This window comes from Canis lupus, chromosome 32 (genome assembly GCF_003254725.2).
Source record: "Canis lupus dingo isolate Sandy chromosome 32, ASM325472v2, whole genome shotgun sequence".
Taxonomy (NCBI): Eukaryota; Metazoa; Chordata; class Mammalia; order Carnivora; family Canidae; genus Canis; species Canis lupus.
The window spans coordinates 7,087,495-7,112,513 of NC_064274.1; the positions used below are offsets into that span (position 1 = coordinate 7,087,495).

At 40.8% G+C, this 25,019-nt stretch overlaps 1 protein-coding gene, 1 long non-coding RNA gene and 1 other non-coding gene across 6 annotated transcripts in view; 1 reads left to right on the forward strand and 2 right to left on the reverse strand.

Annotated features, from left to right (window-relative positions):
• The window catches only part of LOC112646196 (placenta-specific gene 8 protein-like), a 26,609-nt gene continuing 1,590 nt past the window's right edge, over positions 1-25,019 (reverse strand). Inside the window, exons 1-5 of one of the 2 annotated variants that reach the window (XM_025425937.3) lie at positions 23,891-24,047; positions 8,969-9,100; positions 7,315-7,439; positions 2,272-2,386; positions 1-393 (exon numbers count right to left, since the gene is read on the reverse strand). In XM_025425937.3, coding sequence (XP_025281722.1) covers positions 2,282-2,386; positions 7,315-7,439; positions 8,969-9,071 — 333 coding nt within the window. In that variant the 5' untranslated portion in view covers positions 9,072-9,100; positions 23,891-24,047 and the 3' untranslated portion in view covers positions 1-393; positions 2,272-2,281. Of the gene's footprint in view, positions 394-2,271; positions 2,387-7,314; positions 7,440-8,968; positions 9,101-23,890; positions 24,048-25,019 lie in introns of those variants that run through there. The other variant, XM_025425928.3, reaches the window with a different exon arrangement.
• Positions 7,433-25,019, forward strand: part of LOC112646204 (uncharacterized) — a 24,001-nt gene continuing 6,414 nt past the window's right edge. Inside the window, exons 1-4 of one of the 3 annotated variants that reach the window (XR_003127518.3) lie at positions 7,433-8,418; positions 12,577-12,757; positions 18,629-18,709; positions 21,356-23,940. This is a non-coding gene — a long non-coding RNA (uncharacterized LOC112646204). Of the gene's footprint in view, positions 8,419-12,576; positions 12,758-18,628; positions 19,001-21,355; positions 23,941-25,019 lie in introns of those variants that run through there. The other 2 variants (XR_003127516.3, XR_007407802.1) reach the window with 2 other exon arrangements.
• On the reverse strand, positions 14,471-14,603 carry LOC112647490 (small nucleolar RNA SNORA18). The gene has a single exon (XR_003128344.1). It is a non-coding gene; the product is annotated as a small nucleolar RNA SNORA18 (small nucleolar RNA).

Genomic DNA, 25,019 nt, shown 5'->3' on the forward strand with positions numbered 1-25,019 from the left:
TTTTTTAAAAATATTTTATTTATTTGACAGAGAGAGAGAGCACAAGCAGGGGGAGCAGCAGGCAGAGGGAGAGGGAGAAGCAGGCTTCCCCCTGAGCAAGGAGCCTGATGTGGGGCTTGATTCCAGGACCTGGGATCATGACCTGAGCTGAAGGCAGATGCTTAACCAACTGAGCCATGCAGGTGCCCCAAGGACATTAATTTTTTAATAGCAGTCATCCAGAACAGCACTGGAAATATATTTCTTCTGAAATAAACTAGAAATTAAAAATGTCTTGAAGCCATTGGAAACCACAGGATTAGTTGAATTAGTTTCTAAGATTTGGGGTGAGATAGCACTCAACAGATGTAGTATATCATTCTAGCATTTCTTTCACCACATTGTGAATGTGACCTGTAGAAATCAGGAAAAAAAAAAAAAAAAGAAGAAAAGAGAGAATAAATGAATGAACAAATCAGGATTTATCAGTTTCGTCTTTCTTTACATTATCTTGTTCGAATATCAAAACTTCCATTCTACTCCTCCCCTACTGCCAAATTGCTACATATTTGCAATCTACATCAAACCATGGCCCCTGGTTCAGCACAATGTATTAGAAAGAGTCACAATCATCAGTTAAGGTTCAGAGGAGTTTCCTAGGTTACAGCCTCATTATGCTTCCTTGCTTGAAAGCTGCATTGGTTTGTTCTTCCACAATATCTATTAAGTGCCTACTAGGTGTCAGGCATTGTTGCTAGGTGGTTGAGGGAACTGGCAACAGAATGCTCTGTAGATTGGCAAAGTTAGCTTCTGTTAACAAATGTCCATGTATCATCAACCATGCCAAGGTAAGAGTCTCCAAGAGGCAGAGAATACCAAACGATCTTTGTCACTAACTGGATAACTACAACAGTAAACTGTCACATCCTCCTTCCTCTAGGACTACTTTGACATCAGATTCCAAGTCATTGTTAATATGGGCCTTTTAACAAATGTCCTTGCTTGGAGAGACAACAGTCAATTCTCAGGAGGTAGAGTATAAGGAGGAAAAAGAGTGATCTGGACTCTGGATGAGAGTGAATAAAGCACGTTAGTTCTTGAGGGAAGCCATTAAAACAATCGGAAGACAAATGCTAGGATACTAAAATGGTATGAAAATGAAACATGAAATGAACTAAAATGAAGAAGGACTTTATTTTGTGAGGTATGTGGCAAAATAGCTAAGAAAGAGACAGATTGGGCCAGTGACAATTTATCATACACATGAATGTACCATCCTGAGCAAACATTCCCAAGGACCTGATGGGAGCTAGGATTTTATAGATAATAGCCATTTCCAACTGAAAACTAAACTTTGATTGCAAATTCCACAGGGCTTGGCAATAAGAGATTGAAAGACAGGACAAGTAAACTATTACTCATTTGTCTGAGAGAAACAGGTACTCAGATAAAAAATGTAACCAGGGGAGCTAGGAAATAGGTAACTGAGCAGTTACCCAACTTTGACAATATAGCCACCAAAAAGTCAGTAACTCTTCTTCATAGTGGGGGCTTTGGGAATTTTGGATGAAAGGTCCACACTAACTTTATAGAGATATTTATTTATTTATTTATTTATTTATTTATTTATTTATTTATTTATCATAGACAGAGAGAGAGGCAGAGACACAGGAGGAGGGAGAAGCAGGCTCCATGCCGGGAGCCTGACGTGGGACTCATCCAGGATTGCACTCTGGGCCAAAGGCAGGCGCTAAACAGCTGAGCCACCCAGGGATCCCCACTTTATAGAGATTTAAATAGCTTCCTGTCACTTTGGAGGAAGGATTATTATGTTAATATTCTGGTGTTGTCAAGAACACAGAACTAGGCACATTACATAATCACACTTAGTATAACACCTCATTTGGTTAGTGTTGGTAGAGCAGACCTAGGAACTAGACTTAGGGAAATGAATGTCTGGTCGCACACATAATTTGACTACCAAAAATCATGGTCTAGTTAACATACACATGGTTCATATGTGGCATGTTCATTTGGTACCTCACACAGCCACTCTTCCTGTGGTAGACAACCTAACAAATCTTCAAATTCTTTCCTATCCTTCCAGGTTTAGCCCTTTCAACCCATGGAGGCTGACTACCAACTGTTGGTGTAGGCTAGCAATTAAAAATGAGTTGTCCTCCATTTTGCAAGGGATGTTGCATGTATTTGTGAGAGAGGACCAAAGAAATAAAGGATGTTATTGAGAGTTCATTTTGATATTCCTAAATCAAACAATTCCCACCAACTTACCAAGTGCCTTTTAGAAAGCATTCATTGCTTTTCTTTTTTCAATATCTCGCTTGAGTTGACAAAGGGTGCATAGAGGGAAACATCCCAGCCATAGGAAATCACTGAAAATAGATCCCTGTTAAAAAACAAACAGCGGATCAGCATATAGCCCATAAATATAGTCACACAATTCCTCGTATTTGTATAGCTTTTTAAAACTTTTTAAAAGGTATCTTTTATGCTACTGGTTTATCTTGAGAATTCTCATTTACCTTCACTTGGTCATCAGAAAAATGGGTATAATAAGTTGCTCAGATTACATAACAAAGTGGTAGCTGCACTTGGTCTTTCTTTTATCAAGCCAGTGCTCTTACCATAGTATAACACAATTTCAAATGATTTCCTGGTTCAAGATAGCTCTTGTCCTTTAGCATCTCTTCTGAAATGCTTCCCTTTAAAACCAGCTGTAAAATGCACCAGTTTTTCTGTAGTTTGAGAGCAGAGCCAGACCAAGGCCCACATTGTATCCCTCTAGCCATTTTCATTGACATCTCTCAAGTTCTGCAATGGAGGAAGTTTGGAGCAGAGGGGAGATACATAAATTTTGGGGAAAAGAATGAATATTGTTTGGAAAGCCATAGAATAGGGTGCTTTGCAAGGATTTGAGGGCCCTCTAAATAGAAGGGTCCATTTGGATCCTCAATGACCTTCTGGGAAACATACCCTTGAAGGGACTCCTGTTCTGGTTGCAGGAGGCACTGGGTGAACCAGGGAGTTATAGTCTGATAACCCGATTTTATTACAGTGTATCTTGACAGATGGAAATAATTTTGAACTCCATTATTTGACAGGGCTTATTTTTTTAAAATATTAAGTTTGCTATAATTCCCAGTTTACAGTGTGAGCTCACGGGGTGGGGCAGGGGTGGTGTATAATCAGGAGCTTCTAAAAAGTGAAATTATGAGTGATTTATGTTTCACACACACAAAATTTTCCCATTGTTACAGTGATTTTGATTGTTATCTAACAGAATAAGCATGTGGGACAAAAGAGCAAACGAATAGCAGTCTTAAAAAATCTAATGCTGTGATCTCATGATATGGAAGAATGGGTACAAACTTGAAAATAATTCAGTACTTGGGGTGTCTGGGTGGCTCAGTCAATTAAGTGTCCAACTCTTGGTTTCAGCTCAGGTCAAGATGGAGCCCCATATTGGGCTCCCCACTCAGTGCAGAGTCAGCTTGAGATTCTCTGCCTCTCCCCTCCCTTTCCCCTCTCTAAAAGAAATTAATTAATTAAATAAATATTTGGAGAAGAATAATTTTGTCCCTTGTCTTCTCTTTTTCCTGATAACCTTTACTTATAGTACTTATTTTTTTGGTTTTAATTCATTATTACTTTTAATGTTTTTTATCTTTTAAGCCTTCATTAAACCAGCATTATTAAACACTTATAATATGTCCCAAGGAAGAAAGTATTCTTATTTGATGAGGATCTAATTACTTGGCTGTTCCAGCACATCTATACCTGTCTATTACCCCAGTTAGCTTTCAGGGAGAAAAAAATCCCCATTATTATTTGTTGAGAAACCTAGGAAACCTATAGAAAATAAACCCTGATTCTAAGTACATTACACAGTGTTGATACAGAGAAGAAAAAAATCATTCCTTGTTCACAGTGAGAAGAAATGAGCTATAGGTTTATACCATGCTGAAGTTAACAAAAGACAGAATTGTTTTGACCAGAGAACACCCTTTCAAGAAATGGGTGCCAGAAATAAAGATTCTGCACTCATTACTCTGTTTGGTTAAATGAACTGGTGCTTCACTTGTTTGGAAGTTGTCTTGTTATGAGCACTATTTAGGAATCACTGAACAAATAAATGAATGAATTAGGGTACATGGCTGGCTTCCTTCTCAGGAAGGCAAGATGTAATGTTGGAAAAACCAGACTGTTGGGAGTTAGGATAACCTTGAGCCCAAATTCCAACATTTACATGTTCTGTGACCTCTAGATATGGTTTCCATATTTACAAAGGGAAGTAACAATTCCTGCACCACAAGAGTTTGCCAGTAGTGAATGAGCAAATATAGGTGAGATAATACCCCAGCTTATGGTAGTACAATCAATGGTTGCCTCTTTTCTTCCTCCTTCTCTCCTGCCCTGCCCAAAGGGATGTATCCATAAAGCGAAGGGCAGCAGATCAGAGAGGCTGCATTGTAGCAGCCCCATAAAAGTTTGCATGGATGTGAAAGGAAAACAAAGCAGAGAGCCTGAATGATACAAACCAGTCCTGGGAATTATTTTTAGGTCTGTTCTAAGGAGGAAATAGAGATACACTGCCTATAAATAAACTGCTTCATTGTGTGTCTAGGAAACCTACTATATCTAGAATCTTAGGCCTAGAAATCATCTTGCACAACTTCCTCATGACAGGTGAGAAAACTGATGCCATCACATGATTTATTAGTCAAAAAGTTAGCTATTTGCTCAGCTGTTCCCAAACCCTTATCTCCAGGTTCCAGCTCAGTGCCCCTTCCTAGGTACCATGTTGGGGTCTTGGGCTGCTTTGAGAACCTTACCCTCACACCCTCATACCATATACATAAGTACACATGCATGCGCTTTGCATACAATTCAGGAAGTTCAAGGTCCAGGCACAAGGTTAAGAACCCCTGTGTGTTATGCTGCCTTACAAGGTAGCATGAATGAAAGCAGCCTTGAGCACTGAGCAAGTCAGGAGGCTGAGCAAGTACACAGGAGAAATGAGGCCAGGGCCCTGAACACACCTCTGCCCTGAGGAAGTGGCTGAGTAATTCTCTGAGAAAAGTACAAAAATAAAAATAGTTGTTTACTGAGCACTTATTGCATGCCAGGTCCTGTGCTATGCCCTTTCCATACATCATTTCACATGACTCTTGCTACATGATCAAAGGGGAGGTGTCATTGTAACTATGTATCAGTGAGGGGGTCAAGGCTTAGGGAGATTAATAACTTGCTTCTGTTCCTATGGGGGCAGTTTCCAGGAAAAGAATCCATCATAGGAATCCATCCACTTCTTTATTTAAAATATTTCAATGGCTTCCCTGCTCATTCATGGCAACAGCTAAAGTTCTTTCAATGGTTTTCAAAGGCCTAGAGTTTCTAAGTCTCGCTCTAATGTCATCTTTTTCTATGACATCCTACCCCCACCCCCTCATTCATTTGATTCTTGCCTGTCTGGCCCCTTGCAGTTTCTGGAACATTCCAGGTATACTCCTTTAAAGCCTTGAGTGACACTCTTTCCTCTGCCTGGCTCTTCCTCAGATGGGTCATCTTCCCATCCTTTTACTTTTGTACCAAGGCCTTCTCTGATAACCCGATTTAAAGTTAAAACTCCCTTTCTAAAATGTGGATGGTTATTGAATTTTGTTGATGTTTTTCAGACATCAACTGAGCTGATCATATGGTTTTTCTTTTTTTGAATCTATAAATAGAATATTCTGATATTGAACCATCTTTGCATCCCAGGGGATAAATCTTGCTTAGATAAAAATATATTTTATGATACTGAAAAAAATAATAACATTAGAATCCTTCAACATTCTCTACTCCTCTTCTTTATTTTTTTCTGTACCACCTTACCAGTATCCTATAAGGTTTTTACTTGGTTACACAGTAGTGATCTTCTCCTGTTAGAGTGTAAGCTCTACCATTAACAACCATCATAGTAATAATTGATTCAAGTGAGACGCTTCAATGGATGTTAATCTTAGTGGATCAAGGTTTGATGAGGAATAGGGTATTTTATCTCTCTACAAGGTCCTTACTCATTATAAAGGGGAAAATGGCAACCTTATAGTGAAGAATCCTGGTGGACACTATCTTAACTAGGTAATCAATGTAAACAATCATAATGGGATACACTGATGTCATGTGCCTCTCGGTATGAAGCACAGCAAATATCACATCAGGTCTGTGGAGGATCTGCCAAAATGTAAAACCCAAGTCTAACCATGAGGACATACTTGGCACACCAAATTGGGGGAAAATACAGAATAACTGATCTGTACTTGGGAAAAAAAAAAAAAAAGACAAGGAAAGACTGAGAAACTATTTCTATTGTAGGAGATGAAAGAGGAATGACAATTGAACACAATGTGTGATCGCAGGTTGATTTTCTTCTCATCCACAGAATGTCATTGGGTTAATTGGTGAAGTTTAAATAAGATCCACAGATTAGCTAATACACTGTATCAGTGTTAAATCCCCGATTTTGATCGTTGTATTATGGTCATATAAATGAATGTTCTTGTTATTAAGAAATACATGCTGTAATAGAGGTAATAAGACATCAAGTTTGTAATTTCCTATTAATGCTTCAGAAAAACAGAATAGGCAAACGGGTAGAGGAAAGAGTAAACAACACAAAGGTGGCAAGACTTTAATGTATTTGGGGGAACGTGGGTGCAGGGTATTCAGGAATTCGTTTTCTTTTTTTGTTGTGTTCTTTCTGCGACTTTTAAGTCTGAGAGTCTGTTAAAATAGAGGTCTCAAAAAAGTAAGGAGAAAAAGGATGTAAGCTACATGCATGCAGACAGGGCTTTCCATTTGCTTTGTTCACTGGGATGTGTCTGGCACCCAGAAGAGCAGCACCCCACATGTTCCGTGCCCGCGCCAGCCCCCCGTTGAATGCCTGCCTACCAGTTTAGGACGGAGCCAGGTCTGGAGGCTCAATAATCCCTTTTGAATGAATGAGCACTGGCTTATGAGGCGGCCGCGCCCTAACAGACTCTGCTGCAGGCTGCAGGTTGGCAGAGCCGCGGGTGGGCCTCGGGGCAAAGCGGCCGGAGCGCTGCGGGCCCTCCAAGGCTCCCCTGCGCGCCTCGGCACACCTGCCGCCAGGTGGCCAGGTGAGATGTTCTTACCAACGGTGCCTCCTGTGAGTCCTGTGAGTCCCTGCCCCGATTGGGCCGGGAGCGGAGACAAGGTCGGGGTCCAGGTGCCAAGGCCAGGAGGGCGATCGCAGCCCCGCGCTGGACCCCAGGGAGCCCTGGGCGCCTCGCGGGGCAACGGGCGACTCACCGGGATGCCGAAGCGCGTCCGGTACAAGGTCCTCATGGCGACGCTCGCTCCGCACAGGCAGCATTCGTTCATGTCGGAGGCGATCTGGCACGAAAGGCACAGGGGACAGAAAGCCCCACAGAGGCCTGGGTGCGGGGGGAGGGCACACAGAAGAGTGAGTGTAAGTCATCATACTCTCAACGAAATCACACCCCTTTCAGACAAGGTGCTGGCTCAGAAAGTGGCCTTAATGGGCGCTCGGAGAAGACAACGTCATCCTCTGGCTCCTTGGGCCTTGCTTCTAGAGCCATCTGTCCAGGAATTGGGGATACCTCGTGAGTCACTACACCAGGTCAGATTTAATCGCAGAAGCTCATGCCTTGCTAATCTCAGCGTGTTCGCATTATCTTTCCTCCCTGCGCTTGTGACATTCGGGTCATGCTTGCAGAGGAAGTTTGTGGCGTCAGGATGTCTGAGAAGCCCTCTAAAAACTGGGGAGGGCATTGAGGGTCAGGAAACACCGAGTGAAGAAATCATCAGGGACAAAGAGAGGAAATAGATCCTAGATGGTCATTCGGGCAAAAGGACTCTATCATCATCATGAGGATGGAAGCAAGCAGAAATTAAGGGACGTTGGTATCAGTTGTTTAAAAAGTTGAGTGCAATTTCACTTTACAGAGTTTCTGTAGGAAAGAGGGCCTAAGAAAATGACAACAAACAGGAAACTGTTCTCAAATATGCTCGGAGTAAAAGTCTATTTTGCAAAGTGCTGGGGTGGAGTTCTGGTATGGCTGTACCCTAGATAAGAGAGTCTGTGGTTTTTTAACTGATTGTTTTTAAGCAGAAGGGATCTCCGAAGAAACTGCAACTTCCATCATACACAAAAAAAGGAGGCTGTTTCTCAGCACACAATGTCAAGATGAGCCCCCACAGAGAACGTCTGTAACCCATATGGCATGAGACTCTGAAATAAGAAAAAACTTCTCACGCAAAAGTGTGTTTTGTAGTTTGAAGTGAGTAAAGCTAAAAGCCTGCAGTGCTTCCTGAGATGGAACAGTGAGAAGAGTTGCAAGAATGTCACTGACAGCTGGAAAACACAGAACAGCATTGTCAGAAAAGGTAGAGGTGAGTAGAAGACAAGCTAGAGCAACGTGTCAAGAGCATGGTGATATAAGAGGTGAAAAACTGCAAAAGGCAATTGGTCTGGACGAGGATCACAAACTCAAGGTCATGCAGGTAGAATGAGTGAAATAGATTGGAAAAAACACAAAAGAGACAGCAGTGGGCACAAATAAATATGGCAAGCTGTAGAATGAGAATCACTTTTAGTGGGATCAGCTAATGCTAAGCAGCAGCTGAACTCTGCCATATGTAATGAAGGCTCGTCTTTCCAGATTTTCCAATTTTCGAAAGAACTTGGCAATCTAGAATGGAAAGTCAGATTTTTATGTGAAATCTGACTTTTATATGTTTCCTAGTATTTTTAAATTGCTATCTGAAGAGAGCTCATTAAGTATAGGATGAACAAAACACATCTGGTGGTTGAATCCACCCAATGGGCTTGCGAGTTGGACAGTAAAGCAGAAGCTCAGTGACAGGGTAAGTAGACAAGTTCTATTAGGTCAGGAACCTGAACTCCTAGAGTCCAGGAGAAGCAATAAGTAGGTACACTTACAAATCCCCAGGTCATCAAAGCAGTCAAACATGCCAGTTTGCCAGTCGCTATTCATCATACTCCCTGCTGTACCATATCCTGGCTGCGAAACAACTGGATTCATTTTTAAGACTAAGTTCCAAAAGGCACTGCCTGTGAAAACAAAACCAAAAAAGTATTAACCCCTACCTGTGTTGGTTGGATATCATGTAAATTTTAGTCGAGAGGACTTTCATCACACTTCTCCTGATTAGGGTTGGCCACACTGAACGAACTTAGCAAGACATAGGTAACAGTCTATTATTGATACTTGGTAATTAGAAATTTCAAGGAAGTGGAGTGAGGGTTCATTTTTCAGGTTTTCTGGGGAGATTTTGTTGCCCCTTTTGTTCTGATCTTATTTTCTTTTAATCTGCAAGATGATTTTTTTTCTTCTATTTTCAAGACAATCATCCTGAACAATGTCTACTTTGCATATGAGGTGTTTTATTTAATACTGCTTGTAACGACTCTTACAACACTATTGCATGGACATGATCTCAGTTGCTTCTTGAGAACTTTGTGAGATAGAGTTCTTTACTTCTCCAGAAAGATGTCATTACACCGATGCCTCTAGCTAATGTCAGTCCTCATTGCCTAATTGCTACTGGCATCCTGATAGCTAAAGTTTTAACAGATGTCCTAGGTTACTTAAAAAAAAAAAATTAACTTCTTTTTGTGAAATTGTCAGGCAAGAATCTGAAAAAAATGGTGGGAAGACTTTAAGCTTTCACAGAAAAGTCCGGTAGTTGCCAAACCACTAAGAAATAGTGTCTCTCAAACAAAGTGGGGCCTATACTTTTCAGATTTCATCCAGGGATCAAATGAAGTCTCCTAAGCTCTACCCAGTCAGAACTCCGGAGAATGTATTTGGTTTCAAAAAGGCTGATGTTAAAACGTTCTTGTGTACTGCTTCATATCTAACCATGTGTTGTGCTCTGGAGCCTTGACCCCTGCTCGTGTCAAACACTTCCCTTAATCAGGTGCGAGGAAACATCCAGTCCCATTATCTGTCCACCTGCTCCATGTAGCAAGGGAAGGCCCAAGTCAAAGATGCTCCCAGAGTACATCTCAATCCTGACTGTGCACTAGGCTCATCCCTAGTGCTTAGTTGAAAACACACATACTTTTTTTTTTTTTTTTGAAAACACACATACTTGATTCTGATTCAGTAGCTGGGGTAGACCCTGGCAAGTAAAAGTTTTCAGAGGTGATTGTGATGTAGACAGCTCTGGAGACCACTGCTTACTGGTCATTTCACTCTCTTTCCACCCTTCCCAGTCCTCTTCTTAGCTCCTCCCTTGCCCTGCTCTTTGTTCTGGTTGATTTTGTCTACACTGACATGCGTGGCTATCATCAGTTGATTTCCCCGACAGGTGATTATGGAATAATCATGGGACAATAAGAGCCAGGGCACTTTGACTGCCTTAGAAGTCTACCTCTAATATTTATTATCAAGAACCTGCTTTATGACACAAAGGGAAAACAACCAAATTGAGAAGGCTCCATAATTATTGTCACATCACACTAGGGATTACATTTGAAACTATTGGGCTAGATAAACATTTCACTGGAATCCAAAGATCTTTCTTCTCTCTGATTATTTAGGAGGACTATGACATCTTTTCTACTACCGTCTTATCAGAGTGGGCACATGCTGTGAGCTCAATGTACTATCTGAAAAATAGTCACAAAATTTGAATAAATTGCACAGGTAATGTTGTGTATAATATTGAATGTTACAGATATACTTCTGGCCTGAAGGTGAATTATCCAATACCTTCAAAATATATACTGGGAAAATCATTACACAAAATGTACAAGTAGCTGTTGCTGCTGCGTGTGTATCATTAAAGAAAAATATGCCAGTACTGACTATATTCTTAATAGAAAATTACTTCTTAGAAGAAACATTGCTTTTGGTGAAAAAATTTGCATAACCAAACAAATCAGTTTAGCTAATGTATCAAGATGGAAAACTATGCTAAAGTTCTTTTCAAGACTCCAACCCTAAAAATTATTCCAGAGCAAAGACTATATTTTAACTATTCTTCCAGTGTTTCATTACCCTTTGCAGACCCTGGAAACATTTTTTTTGTGTGGTCAGCAGTTTACAGTAAGTATAAAATTTGCTGTGCTTGGTGTGAAGACAAAAGGCCAGTGAGGAGGCTCGAGAATCAGTTCTGATAGGAATCCTGAAATGGGTGTAGGCTGTAATTACTCTACACACAAATCACATCTATCCTACATTGTACTGTTTGTATTAATTCAATTAATTTCTAATCTAACACAGGGACTCTTGCCACTTGTTCTTAAACCCCTAAATTCCTGTTCTTTAAGTAAAATGTTTACAAAACACACTACAGTGTATGTCTGTATGCATATATTATGTGTCTATTTATAGATTTTGTGCTTCTGTATGTGGATAGTTCTACACTGAGCAGCAGTGGTTCTTACTGTCCTGTGCACAGGACTCAGTATCCTTTTAGAGTGTAGAACCTAATTCACTAGGTCCAGAATAGGGCCAGAGGCTTGTTTTTTTTTTTTTTTTTTTTTAAGATTTTATTTATTTATTTGAGAAAGAGAGAGAGCAAGAGCAGGGGGAAGGGCTGAGAGGGAGGGAGAAGCAGGCTCCCTACTGAGCAGGGAGCCTGATGCAGGGCTTGATCCCAGGACCCCAGGATCATGACCTGAGCCGAAGACAGATGCTTAACCAACTGAGCCATCCAGGCGCCCCTGCAGTGGCAGTGCTGCTGGCAACTGGCCCGCACTTTGACTACTCAGTGTCTAGATCATGATTAGGAACTGGGTTCAAATTTATTTCCCACCCTCTGTGTGTTCTTGGACAAGTAAACTAACCTCTCTGCTCCTCAATTTTGACACCTTTAAAATGATTATAGTACCACTTTTCTCATGGGTTGTTGTATTACTGTGATGAGACTATGTCAATAGACTTATGCCTTTTAAACACTGTGTTTTCTGTATGGCAGTGAGCGGACATATGCCCCCTTGTGTCTATCTGAGGCTAAATGTTAAGTAATAGGTCATACACCTGACTCAGTATCAGGCAGTGCCTGGGATCACAGCTCCATAAAGCTAACACAGTGTGGTGATAAAATGAGCAATGGGGTAGGAATCTAAAAACTTGGGTTTAGTCATTGCTGGTATTTGGCAGGCTCAAGCAAAATCCTGTTATGTGAAGACATTTTGAAAACTGCAAATCACTATATATATATAGAGAGAGAGAAAGAGAGAGTCTAAGAAGAGTCTAAGTGCCAAGAACATGGATGGAAAAACCTGAGTGTGATATGTTGCCAATATGACTAATGGTTTACGCTTGCTTTCCAAAGTGTGTTCATGCTTCATCTCTAGTTGACACTTATCTCTGTTTAATATTTCCAGCAGACTAAAGCACTCAGACAATGAAGGCTGATAATATGCTTTCTACTGTAGACATGAAAACTGAGGCAAAGAGATTACATGCTGGGGCTAGGGAAAGGTCAGGATCACTAGTCCAACCTCCTTAATTTATAGATGAGGACATGAGGCTTGTCTCAAAGACTGAGTGTTACTCTGTATCCTCTTCCCAGTCTCTTCAGGAAGAAGACATGAAGACACCTCACAGGAAACATTATAGAAACCCAAAGATGAGAAGGTGGACCAGTCAGCACGATCCAGTGGTTTCCATCATTGATGCTGGCCACAGACTCCAGCTTTCCAATCATTAGCTAATGACCTTGTCCCTCAGTGTCTTCATCTGTGAAGTGCACAGTAAGTGGCTTATAAGACTGTCAGGAGCATTAGATATTTGAAAAGCCTTTAGAGTGATGTCTGGCATGGGATACATTCTTCATGAGTAGTAGTTACATAAAAGTGAGTACTTGGCCCTGGAGGGAAATCAGTAGAATCCCCTACCCTTCTTTACACTCTCCTGTATATTATGGGATATGGGCATTTCTTCTATAAGGCCACAGATGAAAGGGAAAGAAACAGAAAGTAAGTCACATGCCTACAGTGACAGAGTGGCAAGGCTGGGATTTGAATTCACTTCTTGGGACTCTAAAGCAGTTATGCTTATTTCCACCCAATCTGGGATTGGGAACCTTGGCCAGCTAAAGTGAGCCAGACCTGCTCAGGGAGAAAAGGTAAGCATATTTTAGGTTATCCTTTCCCAGGTGAATTTTGGAACCACAGGGAGGTGGTTTGTGACTAATGTTGCTTTCTTTTAAGTCATGTGTCTGTGTGTCTGTGTGTGCTCATGTGTCTTTCTTTATCCAGCTAGATATTTTTAGTGTTTTGAAAGCAGTCACTCAAAAACGTCCTTTAGAGTTCCACCATACAGGTTCAGCTAACTGGTTCACAACTAGGATTATTCCGCCCCCCTCCCGCCCCCCCGGGACATTTGCCAATGCTTTGAGATATTTTTGGTTGTCATGATCAAGGGTGAGGTGCTATTGTCATTCTAGTGGGTGGAAGCCAGAGACTTTGCTAAACATCCTGCAAAGCACAGGACAGCCCCCACAGCAAACAATGTTCTATCCCCAAATATCAACAACAGTGCTAAGGTGAGAAACATGGTTAGAAAACATCAAAAGCCTCATGACACCTGAGCTTTTGGAGGGCTTCTAAAGGTATTTGATTCGGTTTTCTAGGGGTATAGAAACCTGAGGCTATAGTAGCCAGACAAGCAGTCCTTGTAAGGAATGGGACCTAACACTTGGCCTCCTACTCACAATGTTTCAAAGGCTAGAACTCAGGGATCATGACACTACCCAGTTTCCCCATAGATTGGTTCATATCCTATTCTGAAATCCTGCTTATCCTGCCAGTTGCTCCCCTTCCACCACTTGCCTCTTTCTCTTCCTTCTGCTTCTTGTTCCTATGTGGACAGTGTAACTCTCCAGTTCTATTTTTTTTCTTTCAATAAACTTACTATTTTTAAAACTTTTTAAATTCAATTTGCCAACATAGTGTATAACACCCAGTGTTCATCCCATCCCATCAAATGTCATTAGTGCCTGTCACCCAACTTCTTTTTTTTAAAATTTAAAGTCAATAAATTTTTATTTAAGGAATTTTACATGTGATTCCTTCCACTGCCCATCATTGTAGTTTTTCCAAAGTCAGAATCATAATCTTCAGAATAGCCCTTTTAAAAAGAACTTTTGTTCAATACAGTTGTCACTATCAATCCGGAGTTCTTTCAGTTGGGCTTCTTTGATTTCAAGTGAAATATGAACACACTTCAAAAATTCCCCACCTGTAATCTTTAGAATCCAATTTCTTTATTCTAGGGACACATTTAGGATCAGAGTAGATGGATCTGTCTGTTTCTCAATTCAGACACCTTCTAAACATGAATGAGTTCAAATCATATTCACCCCTAAACTATCACACCCTAGGATTGTACAGATTGTTGGGATATGCAAATATCTAAGATTTTAAAAATGTGACTATTAGGTCTTTCACATCATCTTAGCAGATAGATGTCTTACAGTTCTTTCCCACAGATCTAACACATAGTTCTGTGAATAAAGCAAACCACACGTATACTCAATGAGGCATTTCCAACCACGTTGGTCTACAAAAAAAAAGCCCCATTAGGATATACCTCAACTCTTTCGGTGAACTCCTAACTGAAGTGCAATATACATTCAGTGAAGTGCAGAAATCATAAGCATTACTGATGAATTTAATGGTGAACAGTTCTTGTAATCACAGCCTGATTTAAGAAGTCCATTATCAGCACCACAGAAGCCCTCCTTACTCTTAGAAAGTCCCTCTGCCTCTGCCTGTGTTTGAGCCTTACATATATTGAATTATATGCACTATTTGTTCTTCTGTGTCTGGCTTCTTTTGCTCAAAATTAGGATTGTGAGATGCAACCATGTAGCAATAATTCATTTATTCTCATTGACATATAATAAATCATCATATAGATATAACACAACTTATTCATCCATGCTACCATTGTATTGTTTCCAGTTTGGACTATTAGGAATGGTACAGTAGTGCTATGAACATTATTGTACATATCTTTAGGTGGGTCAGGTATGTGTTTCTATTGTGTCTACACCTAGAAATAGAATTGCTGGGTCCTGGGGTTGGTAGATAATGCCAAACAGTATTGTCAAATGGTGGTACCAATTTACATTCCCATTAGTAATGGATGAGAGTTCCATTTGCTTCATGTCCTTGTCAATACCTGGTGATGCCATCATCTTTCTTTTTACCCATAGAGTGCTACCAGAATCTGGGAAGTGGAAGCCTAGGCTTAAGACTGAGAAAAACAGAAATTATGGTTAAATGATTAAATAGAATTGCCATATTTAGGAAAAAATAAAGAAGATTGTTAAATTTGAATAATAAGTCCTAAGCAATATTTGAGACATACTAATACTAAAACATTTTTCATTCTTTAGTTGAAATTCAAATTTAACTGGGCATCCTGCATTTATCTGGAGGGTTTGGGGAATAACTTTGAAATTAGAAAATATGGTGGCAGTTTCTGCCTTCCAATTTACAGGAATGGAACTGGCATGAGGGAGGCCAAAAACAATGGAGATTTCCTAAGTTGTGCAGGAAGCTGTCTCCCATCCCCCAGGGAATGAGCAGACGCCAAAGGACACTAACGGTGGCCATGATTTATGATTTCTATCTAAATTCTTACAAGAGCATTTCCTCTGGGAATGCAATTGCTTTACTTATGGTTAAAGGAAGGAAACTGAAATTTCTTGAGCAGTTTCTACTGCTAGTTTCCATTTTAAGCAATCTTAGGTACATGATGAGATTCTAGCCCCATAACAATCTTTTCTCCTAATTTGAAACCAAATACCTGGAGCAGCATAGCCAGGTGCCCAGGCAGGTGAGCTGAATCCAAAGTCCAGACTCTTCCAACCTACCAAGTCCTATCTTCCAGGTCCTATCTTTAGAGGAGTCCCACTGACTGGCCCCAGGGCCTGCATGGGCTCCATTTCTCTCAACCAGTCTCAGCTATGCTGATGGGATCCACCAAATGGCTATTACTCTCCTTGGGTTTCCCCAGGCTCCTCATTCCCTCTATTTCCATCCCTCCTTTCTCCTCTGTCCATTTCCTTCTGGCTTTCAGCTGCCTACCAGACCATTCCATGGGTTGTAGGCAACCCGTTTCTGGAAAAGCAAAGTAAATAAAGTCAATTGGGAAGGCCCCGCTTTGAGTCACTTTGAGCTTCTTCAGCCCCCAACCAGCCTCCAGCAGGCCTATCTTTTAGTGCAGGGATTGAGTCTGCATCTGGAACCAGTTGTCCTACCACCTTGCATCGCAAGCAGAATTCTGCAATCTCTGCAACACATGGGGACTCTGCCTCTGTACATGTTGTGTATAGACCAGAAAATGCCATTCTAAAATATGCCTTTATGGCATAAGAGTTATTCTGAATCCATTATTTTGAGAAACAGCACACATAGGAGAAGCTCTGAAAACAGAGTCAAACTTATCCTTTAAGGTAATTTACATTTATAAGGGAAAAAATATCCATTTGTAAGTGCCCCCCTCTCCTATCAGGAGTAGAGGGATGACTCTATACCACAAGAGACTCATCAATGGAAAAAGTATGGATTTAAATCTGCATGACAAGCCTTTATTTTCCTGCTCCCTTTCTCATAACTGGCTTCCCCCACATTTTCTGTCCAGTGCCTTTAGCTAAAGCTGGTTTAAGCCTGAATTCTTTTTTGTTTTCATTTGTTTTTATTGAAGTTCGATTTGCCAACATATAGTATAACACCTAGTGCTCTTCACATCAAGTGCCATCCTTAAGTCTGAATTCTAAGCCACTTCTGAGAGTTACTCATTTTCCTGCATACCTCCCATGTATATGAGATATATGTGTAATCTTTTTTTGTTTGTTTTTCTTTGTTTTCTTGTTTTTCTCTCCTTAATCTGTCTTTTCTTTCAGGGCCCCTAGTCAAGAATTTGGAAGGATAGAGGTTAACATATTTTTCCTCTTCTACAAAGTCGTTTCTGAAATTTTAGCCAAACCAGGAAATTTAAAAATGATTATTTATGCATGGTTGAAAAGATAAATTAAAAAAAAAAAAAGGTTTGTTTATTCATGAGAGACACACAGAGAGAGACAGAGACATAGGCAGAGGGAGAAGTAGGCTCCATGCAGGGAGTCTGATGTGGGGCTCGATCCCAGGACTCCAGGATCACGCCCTGAGCTGAAGGCAGATGCTCAACCAATTGAGCCACCCAGGTGCCCCCCAAAAATGACATTTCTTAATCTAAACTAAATAATATCTGAAACAAAAAGCCTCTGGTCACTGCCCAGGGTGATGGAATAGTGGGAGCTGGGCATTCTGCCCAATTTACTGAAGCCCCCATGTTAGGCCTTAGCTGAGAATATAGCTCTTCTCTTTATAGACTTGGACTGGGGAAAGGAGGTTCCTCACTTACCAGTATCTGGCTTCTAGTCTACCCTGCCTCCCCAGATACACTCAGATCCTGCTCCTCCCAAAGAATTCCCTCTTGAGCTTCTCCCCACCCAGAAGCATCACAGCAAGCCTGCTGTTAGTCCTGGGTCTGATCTGTATCTGGAGACAGTTATCTGGATCACCTACAGAATGCAGTATTGCCTGTATCATAATAGGATCCTTGACTAATATACCACCAATCACATTATTTCTGAAATTTTAGCCAAAACAATGAAAACTATATTACATGTAAGTTTAAAAACAATTGTGCATCATTGAAGTTATGGCATTTCCTAATTGAAGCTAAATCATTTCTATCACCAAAAGCCACTCCAAAACATTTTCCCTTTGGTTAAAAATGGTGCTCATGCTTGGTAATCCTTAAATTCAGAGCCCTCTCAGGAGTATTTGTATATTTGATAGTCCTCAACTGGGAATTTTTCTGACACTGGGGGAGTCCTTTATCCTACTTTTGTCAAGGAAGTAAAGGTTTGTGCTCACTAAAACATTTAACTGAGGCGAGGATTGGTGACAAAAACCATAGAATACACTGGATCCTCCCAGGTCTCTTCTCACTCTGCCATCAACTAATTCATTCAGCTTCTTTGCTACTTTTGTCTTAAAATTGTTAATCTGCTGTCAGGCATACATGGCTCTAGGGGAAGAATGCCTGTTCATTCCTAAACAGTTTTAGGGTGCCCAAGGACTCACCCTATTTTTTCAGTCCTTTGGCTGCCATTTCTTTCTCTTATCCAGTCAGGCCACAATGCTCACCAGTTTGCAGGCATTCCCTCCATCCTGTTCCTGCTGTGAGCTCCTGTCCCTTGTTTTCCTATTTACCTGTTTTAATATCTCAGCTAAAATGCCACCTCCTCCATGAAGCCATTCCTAATCCTCCAAGTTGGATTTGCCTGTTCCTGTTCAACCTTGCACATCACTCTCATGATGGGCTGGAGAGCCTATTGGGTGAGGGAGTCAGCATGCTGGGTGCTAGCCACACTTTTATCTTTTCTTTAAATGCTAATGGCAGTTTTTGCCTTTCCTCTAAATGCCAATAGCAGTATCTCCACTCTCTTCTCCCAAGGGTCATTGGGAAAGCCCTCAGAAGTGACATTAACTTCAGATATGAGATTCAGAGATGTGCAAACTGAGCACTTATATTTTTCTTTGTTTTCTTTTTTTCATTTGCAGGTTTTTCTGAGGGTGTAAGTGGGTTTCAGTCATCTGGGTCCCCCAAAGACAGTGACTTGCACATAGCCTAGAAAATACTAAGTAAGTATTGGGCTTCAGGATATATTACCCTAAAATATGGCAGCTTAGCATGTTGAATGTATTAAGGAGGCTGAGAAAATGGCAAAAGCTTGAAGGTCATTTTGACCTCTTCTTGCCCTTCTTCCCTAAAAGCTGTAGATAAATCTGTCATGTGAAAGGTACTTTCCCAGTACCAGGAACTACTCTTGACATCCAGTGGATGGAGGTCAAGGATGCACCCCCCCCATTCTTCCTTCCAAATCCCCCACTTAATCCCCCATTCCTGCCAACAATAAAGTATTTGGCCCAACAGTGTCAAGACTGAGAAACTTACTCATACCTTCATCTTGTTCTTAAGAAGATTTGAGCAGCTCACAAACTTACATATATAACAAGATACAAAAAGAAAAAAAGAAAAAAAGGAAATTTGTCACAGGGAAAATAAAGTCTGAGCAAATTTAGCATGTCCTTTAAGGTTCCCATACAGTGCTGGACATGGGCTGCATATGAGGTTCTGGGCTTCCTGCCAGGCAAAGCAGAGGGCATGCAAACATTTAGGAAATTGACTATGTCTATAAAAGAAAAACATATTGATAGCTAGAGAAATTTCTCATCAAGGTCCTCAAAAAAAAAAAAAAAAAAAAAGGAGATGATATATGACATGTGGTGGTCCAAGTCTTTAACAGTATCTCTAAACAGAACTGTGACTTTCACGAACATATTTCCTAATATACGGTTAAATCACAATGCTGGAGCAGAATCACTGAAGGCAATCTATGAGCAGCTAAAATGATCCCAGCGAACTGCTTATCTCTGATCATCTGGATGATCCAGGATTAAAAAATCAGATTTAAAATGTAGATTGTTCAGAGAGACACGTGGATGTATATTCTTGGGCAACCCTCCATGAGTAATATTTTCACCAGCTAGGACTTGATAAAAATTGGGCAGCAATGGGTCTGAATTGGAAGTCTTTGGTGAGAACCAGAGTTTAGATTCTCCATGAGGGCTGCTTATTATGCATAAGAACAGATATGCAGCAGGAAAGGGATATAAAGCAAATGTATTGTTATAAAAATTAAATGATGCAGTCAGGCCACACATCTGAATAGAAGGCACCCTAGTGTAGCACGGAGGGAGCTAACGGCTATCCTAACTCAACATGGAGATAAGATAAAGGTATATCTGTAAGAAAGCCTATGTTTTCCTCAGATACAAGTTCTGGGCCTGCTTTACCAAGTAACCGATAGTGAAGTTGAGAAAGGAAGAATGGCCAACACAGGCTACAACTGGCATTTAGATGATTATTTAAAAGAAGCAGATAGTGTTACGCTAAGAGATACCTCTTCTGCATGTACTTATGAATTGCATGTGATCATAGGAGTGATCAAAGTCCCAAAGTTGTACACCATAGAACCTGGAAAATGCTTATATCAGGTGTTAGCAAAGCCTACCCCCTGTGACAATAGAAGAAGGCAGTAAAACACCCTTGGAGTCCAATTTTAAGTAACTAACATCTTGGTCAGTACTATGGAGATCAAAGAATTGCAACGTGGAATCATAGCATAAAGAGTTGACCTTTTAAAAACACCAACCACTTGGGTCCACTGTGATTCTGACCCATTAGTCTGGGCGAGAGGAGAGGATATGTTTAATGCTTCCCAGGTGACTCCAAGGTGTGGTGAGGGTTGAAAATCAGTGTATTAAAGAAAGCCTAGCCAAAATGATAAATTTGAGTATTGAAATAGTGGAGCCTTAAGACTTGTACACAAAAATAAAACACATTTCCTCTCAATTCAAATTTCCCCTACCACTTAAATTTTGACTGCAAACACGTATAATTATAAAAATGTAGCCAAAATAGAATGTTCAATGAAGACACCCTAAAAAGCACAAAAACATCAAAAGAAAAAAAAATCTGTTAATCCACCATACAAAGTTAACCTTATTGAAACTTGTGACATACATCCTTACCTGTAGTCCAATAAAAAAAAAAAATTGCGGATAGGACCATGTTTTTTAAGGAATATTCTCCTAAATATGGCAATAAATCCATTTCTCCAACAGTGTAGAGAAGGCTGCTCCACTTGCTGTTTCTGACACTCGGGGAGCAAGCGTTCATCTCTTTGAGAAGTGGCATTCAATCATTGTGCTCCAGCTCAGAATCATTATCTGATTAGTTAATGACTCTGGAGTTGGTGTAAAAAAGACAGAGAGGGGGCAGCCCCGGTGGCACAGCAGTTTAGCGCCGCCTGTACCCCAGGGCCTGATCCTGGAGACCTGGGATCGAGTCCCACGTCAGGCTCCCCGCGTGGAGCCTGCTTCTCCTTCGGCCTGTGTCTCTGCCTCTCTCTCTCTCTCTCTCTGTCTCTATGAATGAATAAAACCTTAAAAAAAAAAAAAAAAAAAAAGAGAGGGTCTTTCTCTCTAAAAAAAAAGAATTTAATTGGAGTTGTTCCAGCTCATCCCACAATTTATTTCTGTCTGTAGAATTAAAGGTTGAAATATTACTGAGTGAATCAATCTTTGAGTTAACTTAAAAGTCCCAATTCATATGCAAATATCCTGAAATCCCTCACCTAAACCCAGATCCCTCACTTAGGCAATGGTCTATTTCCCCAGACTCCTGTCTTGCCTTTGTTCTTTCTCTCCTCATATCCTTTCTAGAACTCATCTCCAGTAGGAGCTCAGCAGAGAGGAATCCCAAAAGAAGAGGGTATCACCACCTCCTGGACTTGCACAGGGCTTGGCTCTCCCATGCTTAGCCTATCTGGTATCTGGTCACACCCACACTGCAGCAGTCCCATAGATATCTCAGATAATATTTTGGCTACAAGAACTGGAAGACCTATGAAGCATAGCATTATATTTTAAATATTGCTGTGACTCATATCTGAATTGGAATTACTTGCCCTTTTTACTAATGTGGGCCAAAGCTCCTTTACCAGGGAAGTCACTACAGCCAATAGCCATATCCATTTCAGTACAGAACATCTCCACCAAACTTTATTTATTTATTTATTTATTTATTTAGTTAGTTAGTTAGTTAGTTAGTTAGTTAGTTTTGGGTAAACAATCAAGTTTGTTACGTGATGTTAAATTTTGTTTTACTTTAAGTAAGTGGAAGAGTCTCCCTCACCCTTATCTTCCCCATTGTAATGGAAGTAAAGAGGGCTAAGATAGTGCTGGTCCTTAGCCATAAAGTCAACTATCAAAGCTTGCAGGCTATTGAGTTTGGGTGGTATCTTAAATTTAAAACTTGACCGGGGTGGGGGTCGGCGGGGGGGGGGGGGGGGGTAGGGCTGGGGCGGCACCTGGGTGGCTCAGTGGTTGAAGATCTGCCTTGGGCTCAGAGTGTGATAGTGTGATCCCAGGGTTTTGGCCGGGAGCCTGTTTCTCTCTCTGCCTATGTCTTTGCCTCTCTCTCCGTGTCTCTCATGAATAAATAAATAAATCTTTAAAAAATAAATAAATAGAACGTGACCAGGACCCATCCAATACTTTATCAGAAAACAGCAAAACCGTTTTGAGTGCTCTATTTGGTATAAATAGATCTCAAAACTTCCATGAAAATACAGTTACTGGTGACCATGAAACATTTACATGTTGACAAATTTAGTTCAGGCAAAAGGCAGCAGACTATACAAACACTTGATTATAATTTTTTTTTCTCAAAATCTTCCAGATATACTTTTCTAGAGCATGGTCTGTACACCAAAAGCATCATCCATTAATTTCACACACATTTGTCTCCATTTTCACTCCCCCAAGTTAAACTCAAGTGAGCTTCAATGCAATCTTCAGTGCTAATTTCTCAATAAAACTGATGGCTATATGGGATGCTAGTTCAGGCTGCTGGGCTTCCTCCACATTTTGCTAACACATTGAAGTGCTCTTAAGGTCAGTTACCTCCCAGGAGGTAAACTAAGCATTTCCTTAGGGCATCAATAAAGCTAGGGCAATAAAGTAAAATAAATGAGAGAAAATTTTAGAAAAATATTTAGTCTTCCTGCTGAAATGAATGCAAATCCTTGAGGGAAATATTCATAATTATATTGGCCTTGATGCTGATTTACATATGAAAGGGTGTAGACCTGTAGTACACCGTTAAGTACATTTTCCAGTACATTTAAGATGTCTAAAGACGCCCATCAGGTCAGCTGTTTCCAGGTCCTTCTCCCCTATTGGAGTCAGGGTCACAGCTCTGCTGGTGCTGGCCATTCCACTTTTAATCCCACCACAGTGCCTGGATGCTCAATGGCTGTTTTTTTTTTTTTGAAAAATGAACAAACAAATTCATGAATATAGAAACTGTTAAGTTTCATACACATGATTGTAAAGTCTCTAGACTAGACATCTAGATGTCAGCAATACCACCTCCCGACCCCCACCTCCCTTGTAACAGCCATTTTTAAGAAATGTGCTAGCCTTAGGGGTCTGGACAAAAGAGGGAGGGAAAAAAAAGCTTCTTTTTTCCTCTTCCGTTAAATCATGTAGGTGAGAAAAGCTAATCATTCCCTCAACAAGGAAAATACTGAAAGCCGACTTGGTATTATTGGTGATAATAACAATGTAACAAATTGGGAAAGGTAACAAGTGGCCAGATCACTTGTTTTTGTTTTATAAAAACAGAGACATTTAGCATTAATTCTGACAATAAGATAATAATAAGCTTCAAGGTGACTGAAAGTAGAAATCGTGCCTCCCTACCAGCAAAACTAATTCCAACAGCAAATCCTGAAACCAATGGCAAAGTAAGACACTTTCTAGAAGCAACTTAATATTTAAAATATTCTGTTTAAACACATCAGTCTTCATGGTGATGCGAAGATTTCTTCTTTAATGATCAAGAACATTTTTTCCCTCTTAAAAATGCATCTCTAGTAGCACATTTTAAAGAAACAGGCTACAATTTACCTTGGCTCTTAAGAATCACTACTGCCAAGTTGAATTTAAAAGACAACCGCATGCTGCAGACTTATGGGCTTAAAAAAAAAAACAAAAAACAACCCAAAAAACTCAATGAGGCAAATGATGAATATGTACCACTCAATTCTGCCCTGGCCTGTATTAATTACACGGTAAGATTTTACTGGTTCTATCGTTTATTTTTTAAATATTTTTTTTTCTTTTGAAAGAAGAGGGGAAAGACAAAAGGTTACACAACGGAAAGGTATTATTTTGTATTGCAGTAATACTCACCCCACTCTGGTTAACTACAGAGGCCAGCAGCCCAGGCCAAGCAGGAGAAGCCCCAGGGGTACGACTGCTTGGCTGGAGGCTGCAGCCTTGTGCTGTAGTAGCTGGCAAGGGTGGGGTTAGGGGTGGGGAAAGTCAGGAGGTGGGACAGGAGGAAAGAAAGCTAGTTGTCTCTACTGCCTTGGAGGCCACTGTTTTTCTATTTAAGAAAATGCACAATGTATTTTATCTCACTATATTTATTTTCTGTGATACTTGCCTGACAAACCTCGCGCCCTTAGACAGCGAGATTTATTTATGATTAGGCAGAAACATGTTTTATGAAGGTCCAAATTTTGTTCATTTACTTAGGGTTTCTCTACTTTTTCCACTCCCTAAGGCACTTAAGGGGCATGGTATGTGTTTAAAAGTAAGCGGTGGGCAGCTGGTCTGAGGTCTCAGAAATGCTAAAGAGATAGGCCACCTTCCTTCTGGCCAGGTTGTTGGGACTTAGGTTCCAAGCTAAGGGGCTGGGTGGCTCGGACAAGAGGAGTTAGTGAAGGGTAAGGGGACAGAGTGCGGATGTGGCCAGTGGCATTTCAATACCACTCACCTGGTGCCAGTGTGGAGAGTGGGTTCTCACAGGTAAGACCGACATCAAGGAGCTCACTGTGGGAGCAATTCTACAAGTGAGTGAAGGGTGCAGAGGGCCTGAGCAGGGTTAGAAAGCAAGAGGAGGGATTTAACAGAAACTCGGGACAGGAAAAGGCAGTTCTTCGAAATTGGGCAGGGGAATGGAAGGGGAACTGTCTCACTTATCAAATCGTTAGGCACATAGATACACGATACTGCGTCTAAAACCTCAATTGCGGGATCCCTGGGTGGCGCAGCGGTTTAGCGCCTGCCTTTGGCCCAGGGCGCGATCCTGGAGACCCGGGATCGAATCCCACGTCGGGCTCCCGGTGCATGGAGCCTGCTTCTCCCTCTGCCTGTGTCTCTGCCTCTCTCTCTCTCTCACTGTGTGCCTATCATAAGTAAATAAAAAAAATTAAAAAAAAATAAATAAAACCTCAATTGCTTCCGGACTGCCCACTAAAAAGGAGTTAGCTTAGCAGAGGTTAAAGTGTCCTTCATTCCTATCAGTGTGGCCCTA